The sequence below is a fragment of the Gopherus evgoodei genome, chromosome 17 (assembly GCF_007399415.2).
Source record: "Gopherus evgoodei ecotype Sinaloan lineage chromosome 17, rGopEvg1_v1.p, whole genome shotgun sequence".
In the NCBI taxonomy this organism is placed as follows: Eukaryota; Metazoa; Chordata; order Testudines; family Testudinidae; genus Gopherus; species Gopherus evgoodei.
In genome coordinates, this window is record NC_044338.1 from 8,208,175 (window position 1) to 8,228,652 (window position 20,478).

The following is a 20,478-nucleotide window of genomic DNA, read 5'->3' on the forward strand; positions in this document are numbered from 1 at the left end:
TGGATGCTTTGACAGTCCCCCTTTCCACACCCCAAAGATCCCTCTATAGAGGAAAAATCTTATTACCGAAAGCCCTTTCCCCACTCCAACCCCCTCCTCACTCTCCAAAACCAGTGTTAAAATCCTACTCCCTCTGCCAGGCACCGCACCATCCCCAGACTGAGATCATATATTGCATCTCTCTGCTCGTCTAGGCTGCTCTGTTCTTGGGAGTAGGTATGAAAATATGGCAAGAATCCTGCTCTCTGAAGAAACCGGTTTGCCCTTTGCAGACAGCAGTGCCCTTCAGCATAGCCAGAAAGCTGCCAGTCACACATGCGCCCGACATCCAAGGCCAGCCTTATTCATATCCCGTGCCAATTTCCTCCTCCTTTGAGGAATCCAATCAATATGAGCACCAGCCTCCAGCAAATTCAATCAGTTCCCACAGCCAACCCCTCCTGACCTTTCCAAAGGGGCCTTTCGCCAATTGAGTAACTAGATCAGGGAGGCAGCCATCACTCCTGGCCTGCTCAAAAGAAGCCTCAGAATAGGCTGTCACTGGGGCCTGTATCCCGGGACAGCTCCTGCTGGCTGAGTCTAGTGCTAGGAAAATAAAGACCCAGGCTTAACGGCCTTCCAGCCTCAAGATAAATGAACATGGTTATAGCAATTGCAGTCCCCCTAATAGAAAAAGACAAAGGATGTCATGGAGTGACCCAATACGCCGTGGAAGGATGAGGACACATCAAAGGCAACAAGACTTGTTCAAAGCCCCAGCTTAATTGTCAATTAAGCATGCATCAGGGGGACAATGCCATGACAACGCAGGGCTGCATGCTGGTGTATTATTGTGAAGCCGGGAGGAGAACACTGAAAACAGCTGATTTTGCTGACAATGTGCTTGTAGGGCACCTTGTAAGCAATCAGCCTATGACAGAAGGGCAAACTTCTTCCCTGCCACCTCTATTGTGTGGGACATTCCAGGGTTAGGGTCACATTCTGGTCATCATGTACTTGCTGTACGTGGAATGGATGCATTGCCGCTGGACGAGTAGCAATCCTAAAGCTTTCCTTACTGACGGCAAATAGACTCCCCCCACATAAGCCTGCTTTTATACTCACATTACCATAATACGTTCAGCACCCATTCAGAAGTGCCTTCCATTTATGTTCTAAAATATATCCCACCAGCAACTCTGTGCTAAACCAGCATAAATTCAGATGGACTCACTTTAGCTTCAGTGGAGTCACTCTGGATTTACACTGGTGTAAATAAGAGTAGGCCTTGGTTCCAGTAGGGCTTGTGTGGTTGCAGAGTCTCAGGGAGGATCTTAATGTCCTAATTTGTGTGTGTTACTATCTGATGCTTGTAATGCAGCCAGAGCTCCAGGCGGGGGTGCAATGGTAAATGCAAAGTGAGACATATACACCGTAAAATAATTATTTACCTCTCACCATAATGCAGGCAAGAAAACGACATGTTTCCAAGGTGGGTCGTGGGACTAAATTCACTGATGTCTGAAAACCACACTGAGATCTTGGATGGACAGCACAGAAAAAAGTATCCCCCCATTTGTTACCCTAGGTGCTCACTCTGAATGAGGGCAGATCGTTAAGTGATACGTACCAAAGAGATGCATCAGGGAGCTGCTTTACTGAGCATTTAAGAGAGAGGGGCCCAAACAGGCCCTGTGAGTCTGAGCCTGTACATAAAAACACTTCCTAGTGCAAACAGCTTCAAAATGTGCCCCCTTAACCCCCTGTGATATTTGCCTTCTGTCTTCCCCAGCCCTCTGTGACTTTTTGTTCCCTTGCTATAGTGTTCAGGATTTCTGCAAAGAATGAAAGAGGATACGGACCAGCCACACAAGTTCGATGGCTTCAAGGTGCACAAGATTATCTACCATGTGTGCCAGTTTTCAAAGATTTCGTGGAGATTGCCTGTGCTGAAATGTTATTGCACAGAGAACTTTCTAAAGCCTCATGATCTCTGTTCAGTTGAAGTTCTGAAACCACATTCATCACTGTGGTAGCTGAGTGCAAGGCGAAATATTTCCATTTATTATGGTATCTTAAAATGTATAGAATATTTTAATATATATACTTTTTGTAAAGAACTGATCAAGTCCAGCTGATCAGTTGCAGCATCCCAGCAGAGATGCAAACCAGTCGCTTGCTTGTGTTAATACTGATGCACAAAGTGATCACCTGCTGTCTGACTGACGCGACTGACCTGGTAACAACATGTTAATTTGTAGCATAGGTTGAAGTTCCACAGGTAACCCACTTCCACATCCGTGGACTCCTGGGAACACGCCACAGGAGGCTCAGCACAGAAAATGGACATTTCACATAGTTAACCAGCAGGGATTTGGAGCAATCAATGTTTTGAATTGCTCCGCTCTGGCTCAGCTCCAGCTCTGGGCAAAAATCTACTAGTCCATGATCCAGCTCCGGGCTCCACTCCAAAGCCCTGTTAACCAGCATCAGTTCATACAAGCATGAGGCCTAGGGTCCCTGCAAACAGTGATGCAGAGAACAGGAACAGAAAACAAGGCTGTGTGTTTTGAAAAGAAAATAAAGAAAACCCATACAGTGGATGGAGCGAGCCCATGAATCCAGCTTCTCTCTTTCCCCACCAAGCCCATGGAAGTCCCTCCAGGTGAACAACCGCTTATCTGGAGGGGTTGTGGCTGGGCTCAGGAGAAGTAGAAAATCCCACATGATGCTGCTTTGAGTAGCACAGAAGGGTGAGACCATCCAAGACTGCCACCCTTATCACTACTACAAGCATGTGTCAAATCTTACCTTCCCCTGTCGCCAGGAGTTAATTAGCTTTGTCTGCAAGTCAACAATGGGGCTCCAGTAGTTAGTGGCTTGTGTGTGGAGGGGGAAATGTGCCCCATTTGCTCATTCCCTAGCTAGAGAGACAGTTCTTATTCAAAAGGGAAGTTATCTGAGTTAGACTATAAGAGCTTTAAGGTCAGGGACCATATCTCACTATAGAGTATCACAAGTAATCTGGACAGACAGCATGGTTCTTTTATCTTTGCCCTAGCGCTTATTTTGTAATGAAAGAGGTGCCGGGGCTCTGGGGATTTGATGCTGGGCTCAAGTGATATTTTTACATTCATAACTGATGCGGCAAGCCCAGAGGTGCCGGGGCTATGCCCTGGCACAAATTAAGCACTTCTTTGCCCTCATCCTCCACTTGTCTTTCCCTTCGATTGGCAGCTCTCCCAGCAGGGCTTGTCTTTATTAGTCTTTGTAAAGCAACAGGTATATCTAAGATACTATAGGATAAATAACACAGGCACCACTACAAAAGTTTTTCTTCTCCTGCTGACAGTAGCTCATCTTAATTAATTAACTTCTTAGAGTTGTATGACTACTTCCACCTTTTCATGTTCTCTGTATGTTACACACACACACACACACACACACCCCTTCTTACTAGATATTCCATTCTATGCATCCGATGAAGTGGGCTGTAGCCCACGAAAGCTTATGCTCAAATACATTTGGTAGTCTCTAAGGTGCCACAAGGACTCCTGTTCTTTTTGCGGCTACAGACTGACATGGCTGCTACTCTGAAACCAGTAAATAAGGAGGGATTTCCAAGACACCGACAGCTCCTATCCCTGCCCCATGGATTTTAGGTAGGACGGATTGCTCTGATTGTCTCTTTACAGCAAAAGAGGAGGATGCTGTATTGTTCAGTGAACCATCAGAAGGACCCAACAGTGAGAGCGGTTGACCCCCACGCGACCCTAGTGCTTGTCAGAAAGCTGCCCTCTTTTGTTTGCCTCTTGAGCTTGCTGACTTTGTACTACAGGTACAAAGACAATGGGGATTGTTTTCCCAACAATGCCTCTTGCCCCACACTGCTCACTCAAGTCAGGGACTTCTCTGATTAGCCTCCACTCTCTGCTAGCCTTGTTCTTTTCCGATTCCCTCCTGTCCCCTGCCCCACAGTGATGCCCTCTCTGGTTTAAATCTATTCAGAGTTTTCTGTGATTTGCTTTCAGTCCTTCCCCTTAGTTGCAAATCTCAGACAAATGACAGAACAAGAACATGGAAACGGAGCTAAGTGTGAAAGGGAAAAGAATGGAGAGAGACCTTTATCCCAGACAAATCACCTGGAAAGAGAGAAGTAGTTCTGTCTCCTCAAGGAGTTTAACTGGGATGTGTGGGACGGAGGAATAGGGCACATGCAGGGATCTATCCTCATCTTTCATGGTGGAATGAGTTCTCAGTTCCCCAAGCTAAGCCTACTCAGACCAAAAGACCATAAAACACTGTTGCTTTTTTCTGGCTGGGGTGGGGAGGAGGAGGACGATTCTGTGCGTTGCGAGTTAATGGTCACCCCAACACCAGAATGGAGGCCAAACCACCCCTTCCTTCCAGAGCTCCTCACCCAAGTTTTCAGCATGCTGAAAGGCCAGCATGCCAGGGGATCATGCAAGCGCAGCAGCGGCTACCCTATAGGGAAGAGCTGAAGAGCTATGCAGCTGGTAACACCCTGCCCTCCCCAGCAAAACAAAGCACAGCACACATTAAAATCCAGGTGCAGCCTTCATAGGATGGGTTATTCTGAAGGGCAGTGGGGTGGGCCTATGCCAACTAGCTACCATCACAGGCAGTCCCCTACATTATTCTAACTCTGCCCCGCTGTCAAAGGGCCAAGCTGCACCAGCAGGTTGGCAAGCCTGCCAAGAGAGCAGATCTGGGCATGCGCCTCCCTCTGTGTGTGTGGCTAGTAGACAGCACAGCAGCCACACACACACCATTTGTACCCACAGTATCCACTTAACCATACTCCGTTTTTCTTCCTATGTGCTCCCTGTGCCTTCCAGCCAGTTAAACTCAGAAGGACACAGGCAAGGAGAAGTGTTTGCTAACCCCAGCTGAGGAAACACAAGGCACGAAGTAGTGAAGTGACTTGTCCAAGGTCACAAAAGTAGAGCAAGGGAAAGGACCCAGGTTTCCCGAACTCCCAGCCCAGGGATCTTCCCCACAAGACCATCGTCTCCTCCTTCCTGACAAGGACAGAGACAGGCGCCCTTTTGGGAGTGAGTCGTCGATATCCCAAGGTGGAGTGATGTGCTAGTGAGGCAGAGGAGGGTTTCTAGAGCCTTGATCTGCAATCACTGTGGCCTAGATGTCAAAAAGCACAGCCATCCCCTGTGTTGGCCATGGGAAATGAGTCAAGGGCTCTTCACTGAGTGGGGCTGGGAGGGAGATCACTGCTGGGTTTGGGGGAGGGCAGGATGCAGGGGGAAAAGAGCAGGGCCTCTGCACAGTCCAACCCCATCTTATGATCCGTAATGCTGAGGTGGCTCAAAGGACATCGAGTGGCTTAACCTGCTGCTTTCTGAGTACCTGATCAATCCACTCTTTCAAACCCCCCTCAGATCCCATCCTCAAGTGTTTGGTCATGGGGGTTTGTAGACATGTGTGGTCACAGGGGGGTTAGATTCTCATGGATTAGCTCAACCCTCCTGCCTAGGCCTGAAGCAAATGCAAAATCTCAGTGCAAAAAGTTCAAGTCAAATTGGCCAAGTTTCACCTAGTTCCAGTGCACAATTGTCACCCGCTCCTCAGCTCATGGGACCTGGAGGCTCCACTTGATGCGGGTTTGTGAATCTTAGCAATGCTTTGTGAGTCAAGAATGGATTCATAAGTAACACCCCAAAGCAGGGGAGTTTCGCATGGCGGAAGTTTGGATGGTGCTTATTTCAGGAGAGATTGACTTAGCAGCAATTTGAAGGAGAATTACAGGGGACATTTCATGTAACAAGGAGACAAATTCTGCTCCCAGCTACGCTCACGAAGCCCCACTGATTTCACATCACAGGTCAGATGAATGATTCTTAGGGTCACATTCAGGCATGAAATAAATGGGATGCAAATTACATATTGGGCCACAGGGGTCGAAAGCACAGAACTTTGCTCCAGTTTGTGCTTAGTGGGTGTGCAGAATCAGGGCTGGTGCAACCATTTCGGTGACCTAGGATTTGGGGGCAGCATTTTCTTTGGCAGCAATCGCAGCAGCTGGATCTTCGGCCACCCGAGTCGCTGCCGGCATTTAGGCAGAGGGAGCTGGGGAGCGAGGGGAGGGCTGCCTGCAGCAAGTAAGGGGGGTGGGGGGTGGCACACAGGGGAGCTCCCCACCCCAGCTTACCCCTGCCCCGCCTCCTCCCTGAGCACGCTGTGGCTGCTTCACTTCTCCCGCCTCCCAGGCTTGTGGTGCCAATCAGCTTAGGCACCACAAGCCTGGGAGGCAGGAGAAGTGAAGCAGCGACAGTGTGCTCGGGGAGGAGGCGGAGCTGGGGTGAGCTGGCGTGGGGGGGGGACCTCAGAGCGGAGGCTTGGGGGTGGGGAGCTGCCACGAGGGGGGGCGCCTCAGGGCAGGGGCGCGAGGGGGAGAGGGTGCAAGGTGGAAGTTTCACCTAGGGCACGAAACATCCTTGCACTGGCCGTGTGCAGAATGAGTGACTTACAGCAATTTGCTATTGCATGGAGACTATGTTCCACCCTGCCATAAATTGTTGCATTTGCTTACACTACCCAGTGTGGAGGACGGGGTTGTGTTTTGAAAGTGGAACCACATGGCTGCTTTATCTTTAACTCCTCCAATTTTTACTGCTATTTATTTGCATTGTGGTAGCACCCTAGGAGCACCATGGTGCTAGGTGCTGTACAAACACAGAACAAAAACACGGGCCCTGCCCCAATTAAATCCTTCTTAGTTGCTTTTCCTGCTGCATCCTTTTTTCCCCCAGTAAAGTCACTTGCACACCCAGTGAATGCCAAAGCAGTGCAAGCTATATACTTCTCTGGTTCCGGCTAGTGTAAGGAATCAAATCAATGTCATAAAACCAGCAAAAATCAAGAGGTTCCACCTTGTTGAAATCCAACTTGCAATCAATACACAAACATCAGTAATCATCATCAACCGCTCTTCTCCAACACCTTCACATTTGTACTATGGTAGCACCTAGCAGGCCCAGCTAAGATCAGAGTCCCATTGTGCCAGGTGTTTTATATACACATACTAAGAGAAACAGTCCCTGTGTCAAGGACTTTAAATAGATGAGACAGATTAAAGCCTTAAACTCTACCTCAAATCCAGGTTTGGGAAAGCACAGTACCACACCCCTGCATTGTACAGAATTGATGCACAGAGGGGCGAACAGACTTGCCCACGGTCACAAAGAGAATCTGTCGCAGAACCAGGCCTCCCAAGACCCAGTCTGGTGCCTTCACAACAAGCCCATCCCTTTTCTTCACAGACAATATTGCAACAAGCCACACAACCAGCACTCTGCCACTTAGGGACTCTAGCCCTATTTTACAGGCAAGGGAAACAGGCTAAAATCACTCCAGCTCAAGAGACAACACAGCTAGATCTCCAGATTCCTGCTTCCCACAAGATCACACTCAGGGCTCGCCGCCCCAAGCACAGCGGCACACTGCGGGGGGTGTGCTGCCGCTTGCCGGTCCCGCGGCTCCGGTGGATCTCCCGCAGGCATTTCTGCAGACGGTCAGCTGGTCCCGTGGCTCTGGTGGAGCTGCCGCAGGCGTTTCTGCGGAGGGTCCAATGGTCCCACGGCTCTGGTGGAGATGCTGCAGGCGTGTCTGCGGGAGGTCCACCAGAGCCACGGGAGCAGCGGACCGTCCACAGAAACGCCTGCGGCGGGTCCACCGGAGCCGCCTGCCACCCTTCCAGCAACCGGCAGAGCGCCCCCCGCGGTGTGCCGCCCCACGCATGTGCTTGGCGCGCTGTGGCCTGGAGCCGGCCCTGATCACACTTCCTTCCCCACATACGCTAAGAAGCGGCTTGCAAAACCAATTACCACTCCCCTTTGCACACGGTTATATTCTCACTTACCTGCCATTTTGCTGGGGGGCGAAGAGCTGGGCTGAGTGTGATGGGGCGAGTTGTGGGACAGCAGAAGGTTCATGCTGTGTGGCTGGCCCGTGCTGTAGGCGTCCATGGCCAGCTTCTGGCGGAAAGCTTCCTCTTTCCGTCGGTTCGCGAACCAGTTGTAGACGCGAACCTCCGTCACCAGGTTGGATCCCAGCCCATGCGCTTTGGAGGGGGACACTCCTCGCTGGAGACATTCCGCCCTAGGGGGCGAATGAAGAGAACACTTTGGAACGGGTCGCCTGCTGCTATGAAGTCCATAACGATACATCGCGTTTCCATAGCCCTTTACTGGTTCAAAGCACAATAGCGAGTGCATCCCCATGACATCTCTGCACAATTCCCACTCTATTACTGGTGGGGAAACTGAGGCAGAATGGGGAAGGGTGACTTGCCCAAGGCCACAGAGTGAAACAGCAGCACACCAGCTAGACCTCCTCTTTCACAGGGCATTTTATGTAGGTGTTTATAAGATCACCCGTCCATGGAGGGTACTTATCTGGTCCATCACCTCTTGGTATTTATCCTCACTACACTCTGGTGAAATGGGGATTACGGCACTGCCCTATTTTACAGATGGGGAACTGAGGCACAGAGAGACAACGTGACCTGCCCCAGGTCCCCCAGGAATTATGGGTGGGGGGAGAACAGGGAATTGAATACTTGTAACCCAAATCCCAGTCTAAGGCACTAGATGACCCTTCCTCCTGCTTGCACCATGCAGCTGCAGTTCCAACCCTAGCCAAAACCCATTAGGCCAAAGCAGCATGTAAAAAAGTTAATAAAATAAAAGTAAATTCTCAGCGTTTGAGAACCCCAAGGAGCGGTTTGAGTTTGTGCTGGGTGTAAAAATGGGCAAAGGTTGGGGCTGGTGGTGGAGTGGTTCGGATTTTTCCAGCCCTCCTTAAACAAGCCTAAACTTGGCATTTGGGATGGGCACAAACCCCAACCCTGGGTGTGGATACCACTGAACTTGGAGACAGCTGGGATTCGGATCCTAACTCTGTGACCTGGATAGGGCCCCAATCCAGCAAAGCCTGTATAAACTTAGTTCAATGGTAAACACTTGAAGAGTCCCCTTGATTTCAGTGGAATTGCTCGTGTTAACGTTAGGCACATTTTTGGCTCCTCTTCTGGATCAGAGCTTCAATCAACAGAAAAACGCACACAAGCCTGGGGGAATGTCTGATCCAAACCTTGCAACTCAGGCCCATCACATCTTTTCATAGGGAAGGAAAGAATTTATGCTCAGAGCAGGTCTGCACTAGAAATGTACCTCGGTATAATGACGTCACTCCGGGGTGTGAAAAACCCACACTCCTGAGTGACTCAGTTACACCGACCTAGACCCCTGGTGTAGACAGAGCTACATTGCTGGGAAGGCTTTCCCCATCAATACAGCCACCACCTCTCGCGGAGGTGAATTAACTATGCTGACGGTCTCCCAGTGCCGCTGAAGCGTTTTAAGTGTAGACCTGCCCTCAAAGAAAATCGTGCAGAAGGGAAGGGATGGAACGTCTTTTCCAGGATCCCACAGTCATTTATCCGTGGAGTCAGGCTCCTATTATGTACAGCAGATTCTCTCTCTCCAGCAGTGCCTACTAGAAGCCTGGGACCATAGGGATTTGGCCTCCCTTAGCTTGTTTGTATTTTTAAACAAAGACTCTCCAATTAATTGAGAGACAATGGAGCTGGGGGGAGGAAAATATTCTCTTGAGCCAGCCCAGTGCCACTTTACCTGTTACATTCCTCCACTAAAGCTTCCCTTTCCTCCTTGCTAGGGTTCTTTTGCCGGTCGTAAGCTTGGTACAAGATTTGTTGCGAGGCAGGCCCCCATTTGAATCGATTCCGTCGCATCTTCTTGCTGGGGGTTTCAGAGCAGGTGTCCTCGAGCTGGCCCGTGCCCTGGTTCTGCTGACTGAACTCTGGAAAGAGAAACAGCAGCTGATCCTGACTGCTTTTGTCTGTCATATTTCCAGAACCCTGGACTGTCTGGTTGAATTCTGAAAGAGAAAGGAGCAGATTTGATCTGGCCTATAGCCACTGCCACTCAGAAAATAACCTGCATTCATATTCATATCGTCGCATTGTTTCCTTGTGCTCCCCCATCTGCCTCCCTGTATCCATTTGCTGTCTGTTTTATACTGACATTGTAAGATCTTTCCAGCAGGGACTGTCTTTTTGTTTGTACAGAGCCTTGCACCAGTGGGTCCTGGTCAGTGGTTGGGGCTCTTAGCCACCACCACAATACAAAGAAATAATAAATAAAAATAACAATAGATTTTAAGATCAAGAGGAACCATCTAGTCCGGCCTCCTGTATAACACGGGCCAGAGAATAATCACTCAGTGATTGCTGCATTGACGCCAATTGCTTGGCTTTGTTTGTTAGGAAAGTTACGTGAACAATTTTGAGACCCAGTACAGTACACACCAGCCACACACACACCCCACTGCCATCAACGGAAAGGTCAATAAATTTATCCTTGGATGTGTGAGACTGGGGCTGGCTAACCACTTCAGTCTGTGCCATTGAGCTCTTCTGCTAAAGAGCCTTAGCAGGACTGCAATTTGAAACAATAGGCAATTTATTTGCAGGCAGCAATCTGGATACCAGCAGGATCAGAAAGGGAACCCACTTCTCCCTGCCTTTCCCAAACCCACTCACACCCTCACAATGATAAACATGAAACACAGACTTGTGAACAGCCCTGGCACAAAACCGTGTACGAAGACCAAGGTTGGAACCCCCTGACACCTTTTAATGGACTCTCTCTTGGGTGAGCAGCTCACAGCTGTTTGCAGCTTTCATGCTTTTTAGACTGGTTTAAGTTATGCTTCAGACAGGCTTCCCCAGAGTTCCAGTCTCCATACCCCATCCTGCACTCAGCAACACCAGTGCCAATCCAGGATAGCTACCGGCTTCGGGGGGGTGCTCTGGATTGACATGAATGTAGCTGAATGCTAAACATACCCCCATTTCAATGTTTTATAGAAAGTCATCAGTGCACTTTACAGATTATTACCCTGGGAGGAATTGGGGCACAGGGAGCAGCTTGTGGTTAGGACACATTAAAGGAAGGCTGGCAGTTTGGGTCCTAGTCACTCCTCTTATCTGTGCCTCAGTTTCTTCTCTCATCAGGGTGCTGTGAATCAGTTCAGTAATGGTTTCAGAGGGGCTCAGTTGTGCAAACATAAATAAATAGCCAACCTCTCAAAAATGGAGCAGATATCAACTTGAGAGAAAGGCGTCAAGTACAATCTCAGGTAAGTCACTCAGTCTCTCCGTGCCTCAGTTCTCCCAGTGCCCACCATTTTTCTGTTTTGAGGGCGAGCTCTCCAGGGCAGGGACTGTCTCTTACGAGGTGTAGGGGTTCTTCCATCGCTGTAGTAAATCCACCCCTCCGAGAAGTGGTAGCTAGGTGGATGGAAGAATTCTTCGGTCCACCTAGCAGTGTCTACACTGGAGCATCACTCCGTTTATTTACATGGCACAGGGCGTGGCATTTTTCACAGCTCTGAGCAATGTAATTAAACCATCCTAACGTTGTAGCACAGACCAGCTCCACACAAGGGCCTGAAGATAGTAATAACCAAGTAGCCATGGGCTAATCTGAAAAGGTCAGTTGTTCCACTCGAAGTTCAGAGAAAGCATCCAAGGCTTTGGAAGATTCTCTGTCCAAACCTCTTAGGTTTGCAAAGTCAGATTGGAAATCTTACGAGACCAGGTTCTCTCCCCGCTGCTCCAAGCTGGAGCCTGGAAGTGCAGAGCCCCAAGACAATGAATGATGACTGCAGGTGGAAAGTTCAGAATTTTTGGCAGCTTCGAGAATGTTCGGTAGGGCACAGGTCCAACTTTCCCCTAATATGTGACTTTTCCATGAGTTTTACCTCTCCCTCTTGCGATTGCTGCTAATCTGCAAAATGCCTTCCCATGCCTCTGCCAAGACACTGCCACAGATGCATGTTCTAAAATTATTATGGATATGTATGAGGCTCCCTGAGCTGTGTGGCAGCTCCCTTAATGAGAAGGCACATGCAGACGATACATATTCATGGCCTGGCTTTCTGTGCCTGCGTGTACTTGTTCAGGGCGGGATTCTGTGAACTCAGGCTAATACGTTATGAGTTAAGCAGTCAGACTTCAAAGATCCCCCCCGAATCCTGCCTCTCTTTGTTCCTAAAGAACTCTCCTCCTTTGATACAGCTCCATTTCAAACCAATGGGAAACAAACACACTCCTCCAGCAATAAGGAAGCTTAAATCAACTCATGTATGCGGCAGGATCGCCATTTCCAAAACTGAACACCTTGGGCAATGCAGCACAGCAGAGCCGAACAGGTGACCTTCCACGCCTGCTTGCCACAGAGCTGGGGCCTGTCAGCACAGCCGTAAAGGGAGATTGATGGCAGGTTTTATTATTCTCAGTTTTGCAGGGAAATTCTCCTTCTTTTTATAATAGCTTTTCCCTTGGGACAACAAGAGAAGCAGAAAACAGAGGCCAAGATTGGAGCAGGGGGTTGGTTTTTCCCCTCTAGGTGGATTTTCAAAGCACTGACATTCAGTTTGAAAGACTTTCTGGAGTCCCTATCTTCCAGAAATAGAAGGATACTCCATCCCGTTGGGAGGACACGTGCTGAACTACTTTTTAAGACATAGTTTAGGGCCCTTGACTCACATGGATAGCCCCAGTTGGATTCAGTGAGATGAACTGCAGGAGTAAGGGCTAATTACATGAGTAAAGGAGAGGTCTGTGGGGCCACAGAACTCAATGAACACAAGCTATATTGGGCCCTTGTAGATTTGGGTTGTTAAAGGAGGCCATAGGAACAACCTGAAACTTTTCTGCATTCTTCATTGCCTAAGCATCACTGAAGGAAACATGGAAATGCAGCACCCAGGAATTTTAGAGGGGGTGTGTGTTTTAAAAAGGGACACTGTCCTTTAAAAAGGAATGATGGAGGAAACATTATTTTCCTTCCATATAATGTTACTAACCAGGGCCGGCCCCAGGCACCAGCGCAGGAAACAGGTGCTTGGGGTGGCCAATGGAAAAAGGCGGCACAGCTGGGTCTTTGGCAGCAATTCAGTGGCAGGTCCCTCGGTCCCTCTCTTCCTCTTTCAGCTCTTGCTGAAATGCCACCGAACAGGAAGAGAAGGAGCAAAGGACCCACAGCTGAATTGCCGCAGAAGAATGAAGCGACGTGATTGAGCTGCTGCCGAAGTGCCGCCGATCGGCCTTTTTTTCCCCCTGCTTTGCAGCTTGGGGCAGAAAAAAAGCTGGAGCCGGCCCTGCTACTAACTTAGCCTTAGATCATTAAAGCAACGAATTTTAAAATGTGAATTAACTTTCCACCACTGGGGCTGGCTGCTTGCTTCATTTAGTTTTGTACTTCATTTTGTTTGGACTGTGACATCAGAATAGTCAATAAGTAGGCCACCCAGGCCCTTGTCCTGTCCATGCAGCAAAGTTCTCTTTCTTACTCTCAGTCCCTCACCCCAAGCTACCCCCAAAATCATCTCCCTCCTTCAAACACGTGCAAATTCACATGCCCCAACTTATTGATCACTTAAAGTTATGCATATTTACTTCTAGGAGCTGATCACATTCGCATTGAATTCAGTGACAAATCCCAGCAATGGGATCAGGATCAGACTTCATCAGTTGATCTTGTTACTATTTTTTGTTCCTGGCCTCTGATAGACGCTGTATCAAATGCTTTACTAAGATCCAAATAGGTCCTGTTCACCGAACTCCCTTCACCTGCTGACTACTAAGTAGCCAGTTTCTCTGGCAAGGCCTATTCTTTGTGGGTGAAATTCATCAGTTTCAGCACCATTTAAAGTCCCACTTAAACCCTTAAGCTTAAGGTGTGCTCAACTGCACAAGGGGTGAGTCTCACCATAGAAACCCTCTCTCATTATTACTCTTTGTTCCATTAGCCAAGATATTAAAATCTTTCTGATTCTCACGCATTAGCACAAGGCTGGAACCACTGGTTTATAAAACACTGCAGAGGGTGCTTTAAATTCAGGCTAAAAAAACCAGCTGATTTAAATGATTTTTTAAAATTTGACAACTATATTTCTATCCATGTACAAAAACTACAATTTTTGTCCAAGGTATTTGTCATTGCCCCTTTAAAAATCCAGGGGAAGATTCCTAACAGCCTGGCGAACATGATACGAATGTTGCCGCTAGAGTATTGGAAAATTACTGCCCCCAAAAGATTTCCTCAAATAGTCACATTTCTGAAAAAAGAGATTTTCTTCTGGTGTGTTCACGTTCCCTTTTTTACGAGTTCATTTCCCACAAATACTGCCACAAAGAAGTCCACTGACAGGAACATCCAGCACATCCGCAAGTGCTATAGAAATATTCCAAGGCCCTAATTCAGAAAGATACTTATGCATGAGCCCAGGGCCGGCTCCAGTTTTTTTGCCACCCCAAGCGGTGAAGCGGGGAGAAAAAAAAAAGGCGATCGGCAGCTCAAAGAGGAAGAGATGGACTGAGGACCTGCCGCTGAATTGCCACCAAAGACCCGGACGTGCCGCCCCTTTCCACTGGCTGCCCCAAGCAGGGCTGGCTTTAGGCCAATTCCACCAATTCCTCCGAATCAGGCCCTGCGCCTAAGAGGGCCCCGTGCCCAGTGGCAGGGCCGCTGGACGGTGGGGGGGCAAGTGTGGTCAAGAATCCCTTCCCTGGCGAGAGGCTCCTTTTTAATTTTTACTCACCCGGCGCTGCTCCGGCTCTTCGGTGGCACTTTGGCGGCGGGTCCTTCACTCACTCCGGGTCTTCGGCAGGTCCTTCAGTGCCACTGAAGACCCGGAGCGAGTGAAAACTAGGAGCGCCGCCCGGTGAGTACAAGCCCCACATGTTTTTTTATGTGTTGTTTTTTTTTTAGTCATCCCTGCCAGGGCATCGTCAGAACGGTTCGAATTGGGCCCCGCACTTGCTAAAGCTGGCCCTGGCCCCAAGCACCTGCTTCCTTCGCTGGTGCCTGGAGCATGTGCCTAACTAATCACATGACTAACCTCACTGAAGCTGCCAGGACTCTTCATGTGACTTGAGTTAGGCTCAACTGGGGACAAAGAGCACAAATATTCACCCCAGAAATCTGATTCTAAGAGTCACACCTTTGCAATCAGGGAACAGAAATAATATCAGATGACTTATGGGTCCAGTCAAATCAGCTTGAATTTAGAATCCTCCCAACAAACTGTTCAGAAACAAGCTACAGACCCAGGATTATTTGAAGAAACTATTCCCCACATATTTGTGAATAATGAATAAATGTGAGAAGCTGCAGACAGAGAGGCAAAAGTCATCTAAATCAGGTGTTCCTTATGAATTGTTTGGTTCTAATTGTAACACATACATGGGGCAATTCAAAGTGATTTTAGTGGGGGCTACTTGGAAGTTGAACTTTCCTGCTCACTGGGCTTCACTTTATTTCTTATGGGCTTTTTCAAAAAGATGCATTGAAGTACAACACTTATTTTTTTTAAAATGTTATGCAAAAAAGTTACAAAGAAACCATCAAAAATGCAGTACAATCCTTTGAGCAATGGCACTACCAAGGATCTGTGGTGGTCACGTGGACAGCTAAATCAGGACGTTATGCATGCTTCAAGACATGAAATGTCTCCGTAAAAAATAAACTCTGATTTGAGCATGAAAAAAAGGGATAAATCATTTTCTACCTGCTTCATTTCATCGACGGACTGAGAACATTTGATACAGAAACCACTGAGAGACTCAAGCCCCAATTCAGCAAAAGCATTTGATCACAGCTAACTTTAAGCATGTAAATCCATGCCTACGCAGCAAAGCACTACACACATGCTTGACTTTAACCATGTGGCCCTATTAAATCAGGGGTTTAAAGCCAAACGTGTGACTGATTGGACCGAGGTATCAATAGAAACATGAAACCCCATTACACAGTTACTTTTCAGAGTAGATCTGCACATTAACGAGCCGCAGCATGAAGGCTGGAAGAAACAAGGGCGTCTAGAGCAGACTACTTACGTCTGAGAATCTCCCTCTGCTTCCGGACATACCACGTGTAGAGTGCTGCCCGCTTCTGCGTTTTCATGGGTGTTCCCTTGTTGAGGTGCTGGGAGAGGTGAGACTGATTCAGGCCTGTGACATCCACCACCTCCCTCTGGGGGATGTTGTGCTGCTGCATGTAACCTTTGATCATTTTCGCAGCCCGCCAGGGGTCCTCACTACAGGGGGAAACAAACAAACAGTTAGTTTGGTCTGAGGGAGGTGCCCAGGGTAAGCTTATTCCAATGACAAAAACCAAAGGCTGATTGCTAAGAATCTATTACTAATTGGATACCTTTTGAATACACTAGTGAACCCAGACTCCATTACAGGTGGGCACCCAAAAACCCACAACAGAATTTCCTTTCAATTGCCTAAGGTGGGCAGTTTCACTGTTGATGGGTCAGCCTCCTTAAAAATCTCTCTATCCATGAACCCAGCACAAAGACATATCCCACTCTGCTCCCCTGGAAGATGCTTCACTCCAAAGGGGGCAGGATCAGTCCCTTAATCTGAATCTGATCCACAAACTTACTCCTTCCGGTCACATCTCACTTCCCCTAGGAATAACCTCAGCTGGGTGAAAAGTAAATTTGATAATGTTGCTCAGTGGTTAAAGCAAGAGATTGAGAGTCAGGAGTTCTAGATTCCATTCCAAGCTTCACCACTGTCTAGCCACCTAATCTCAGTCTGGGGCTCAGTTTACCCATTGGTAAAAGAGAAATAAAACTTGCTTGCTTCACACGGATGTTGCAAGGCTTAATTATGCATTTTGAGATCCACCATCCTTGGATTAAAGGTCCAATAGAAGCATGAAGTATTAGTAGTAGCAATAGTAATAATAATCACTCCCCTTGATGATATGTATGAACAACATGTTCCATAATGGGAGTTCCCTACATAAACACAGCAGATAGTGAAGACTTCTAACTTTGTGACAATTGGACAATTTTTTTTTACCTAACCTCTTTTCTATGCTCTTTCATGCTGTATTAATGAGTTATCCCCGAAAGAACTGAAGATCATGTGGAGTGTTACAGCAAAGACCATAGCCTTTGAGACCCAGACCTTAACAGCTTTAAGGTGCTTTGCAAATTACATCCAACAATAGCTTTATAATGATAAATATTTTAGCTCATCATTAATAGTGAGACAACTTACTCCTAAGCCCTCCTATGATCCTGCTGCCTTCTCCAAAACCCGAGTAAAGAGAAAGGTTCAGCAGATGCTTCACAACTCTGGGAGACCAAGATGAGGAAAAGTTTGTGAAAGTTTGCTTCAAGTCAGAGTGGACATTTGGACTTGGGTCTGAAAAGCCCAATTATGAGGACCTTCAGGGCATGTTGCAAAGTTCATGTCCCCACCCCCTAGGCTTTTAAAACCAGGATGGGAGAAATTATAAGCCTGGAGAATTGTAGGAGGGACAAGGTGAGTTGAGCTTCTGAATTCCCTCCGTAGAAGGTTATATTGAATTGTAGTGCTGCACTTTAATTTTAGTTGAATATGAAGACCCCAATTCTCCAATGGATTTCGGCTTAACCTTATCCATTCTCAATAGTTCCCTTGGAATCAACTGGGCTACTCACAATGTCTAAGCAGTGTTGCCAGCTGTTATGGATTTTATCACAAATCTTGTGACATTTGTTGTTTTCGTCCCTTAAATTCTCAGCTCCTGGAGTAAGTGATTATGTGAGAATTTCAGCTTTCATTTACAAAAGTCATATTTTTAGCCCTCATGGTAGCAGAGGAAAGCCGGAAAACAGAAGCCAAATACACCCTTAAGATTCAAAAACCAGAAGACAACTCTATTAATTTTTTAAAATCTGATTATTTTTGAGCCACATCTCATGATTTTAATGCATGGGCTTTGCAAGTGTATCAATATTTGCAGGATCAGGACCTGATTTTAACGTATTTTTAAATTATTTCCAGGACACCTCCAGTGTATGGCCAGGCATCCTTTCTTGGGGTGCATATAATTCTAACTAAATAATAAATACATTATATGGTAAATACTGTTAAATCTGCTAAGGGTAGTTGTTGTAAAGACAGGTTAATATGCAAAAATACATGTCAATTATTTAAGATGATTGGATTTATTTTTATAGACAAGGACGGTGAATTAAAAGGAAGTGCTTTATGCCGAAAAATCATTTTTGATCATGAACTTGGTCACACAGTTGTGTGCTAAAATAATGAGATATTCTAATATTTTACTTGGAATAACCATCCAACTGCATTTTCAGTTCTTTTGTTATTTTGGATCCTTCAATTTGTCAAAGAAAAAAAAATCCCATAGATGTCTTACCTTTTGTCCTGAAAGCAGCTTGAGAACAAAGCTACTGGTAACCAACATAAAAGTGAGTTCAGAAAAATATTGTTATAATAGTGCACTTTTCCCTCCTTTCCCCTCTAAAACAATAACTATTGTCACACCCAATCCTGCTTTCTCAAAGTACTGAAAATTCACACTGGTTGTTCCGTATTCGTACAGCACCTAGCACAATGGGGTCTTGGTTCATGACTGGGGCACCTAGGTGCTATGGTAATAAAAACAACTTAAAAAATAATAAAAGGAGTTTGGGGTCTATTGATTATGGAATGCAGGATCCAAACACAGTTTAGTAGGCTCAAAATTTGATATCCTTCCACTTAATTTTGCTACATCCATTAATAAAGTCCCTCAAATTGTTTTGGTGACTTTTTCAAAAGGAATACGTCAATGACATTTTTCCTACATATTCATTCATATGACACCAGCCATTGTGATATGTATTATACATACATACACCTTGTTATCATTGTCCTAGTGCTTAGGAGTCCCAGTGTAGGTGCTGTACAGTGAACAGAAAGGTGGGCCCTGTCCCCATGCGATACGCTGCCACAGCCTAGCACTTAGGGACAGCCCTCCCCAATAACAAACGTGTGCGCCCATACGATGGAGGAAAACATTTCCAGTAAACCAGATTTTGGTTTGTAAGGGTTTGTTACGAACAGTGTCAAAATTAAACTATATGATTGTAAATGATGTTCAAAGCCCATTTAAACACATCAGTGAAATATCGAAATACTCATGTATAGAAATACAGAAAGACCCAGAACATACATAAGGTGGCTTGACAGTGGCATCTTACTGATAGGCAACTGTAATTACTGTAATTAAATGATTTTTCAGAACTTGCTGACTTTGCTCTATATTGGGGTCCCTTTCCTTTCTGAGGCCCCCCAACATGCTATAAAAACTTCATAGCCCACCTGTGCCACAACAACTGTTTTTCTGCATATCCAGTAGATTACAAGCCAGATCTGCGTTAGGGGGCCCCACACCACAGGGGCCCCGCAAAGCTAAGTGGCTCAGGCTTCAGCGCCAAGTGGTGGGGCTTGGGGCCTCAGGCTTCTGCCCTACATGGCGGGGCTTGAACTTTCTGCCCTGGTTCCAGTAAGTCTAATGCTGACCCTGCTTGGCAGACCCCCTGAAACCTGCTCATGGCCCCCCAGGGAGCCCCAGCCGCCTGGTTGAGAACTGCTGCTCTATATTTCATGCCATGTCCTCATACCTGTAAAAACCTGAGCAGGGAAGCATAGTTCACTTGAACTATTCCCATAAACTGAGTTACTCATGTGCTTACAGGGTCAATCCTGCAAACACAATTGTAGCAAACACCATTGCATTAGGGTTGTGACAGAGTTCCAGGTCCAGACCATCTGCGGAAATCTTCAGTCATGTTGCAGAAAACTGAGCTGCCCCATTCCCCCAACATAAAAACAGTAGAGACAAATCTGATTTGTATTATCTGCAAGTGGAGCCAATGAAATCAGTGGGAAAGACAATCAGGACTCTAGGGCCACGGTAAGCACTTCTCCTGCCTCCCATCATTCTCCTACAGAGGCATTTGTCCTGCACTTAGCATCCCTAATGTCTTGGGTGACATCCTCACATTTCTTATATCTCTTCAACAGAGGTGACACATTCCCCCCAAAGCTCTTACAGGAATAGTCACTTGAATTCAAGATGATAACTGGTTTGCCCCACTGTATCTGCATCACGTTCGATTTATAGTTTAGCAAGTGAGTATACTGGCAGAAATATTCACCTAAGCAGTAAGCTTTAAGCCAGGACTAGAGACTTTTCAGAAAGTGAGTTTGGAACTTCACCACCACCACTGACCGGATTTTAAGGGTTACACTAATCCAGCCAGTGAACAGAAACAATGCTGCATGACCTGCCTCCAGTCAGCACTAGCCAAAATATCTCATATGTTGAACACCATAAATGAAATGCTTGCAAAACAAACCAATGAGCAAGCAAACAAACCAGACAACAAAAAACACCCTACCAACCAAGGATCATCTGTGGAACGTGTTCAGTGAAGAATTTTGAATCGTGAATACATCGGGGCGGGGGGGGGGATCTCTTATGAAGAGAAAGAAATCTAGTCAGTCAATTATTCCCTACAGATTATTGTGCAGTTCTACCTGGCTCTGTGCTGTAATCACAACTGCCCCTAGCTATG

At 46.9% G+C, this 20,478-nt stretch overlaps 1 protein-coding gene across 3 annotated transcripts in view; it reads right to left on the minus strand.

Annotated features, from left to right (window-relative positions):
* HNF1B (HNF1 homeobox B) overlaps positions 1-20,478 on the minus strand; it is a 62,263-nt gene that overhangs the window by 32,306 nt on the left and 9,479 nt on the right. For 2 of the 3 annotated variants that reach the window (XM_030536982.1, XM_030536983.1), the window contains exons 2-4: positions 15,944-16,143; positions 9,651-9,915; positions 7,877-8,115 (exon numbers count right to left, since the gene is read on the minus strand). In XM_030536982.1, the coding sequence (XP_030392842.1) occupies positions 7,877-8,115; positions 9,651-9,915; positions 15,944-16,143 (704 nt within the window). The remainder of the gene's footprint in view (positions 1-7,876; positions 8,116-9,650; positions 9,916-15,943; positions 16,144-20,478) is intronic. The other variant, XM_030536984.1, reaches the window with a different exon arrangement.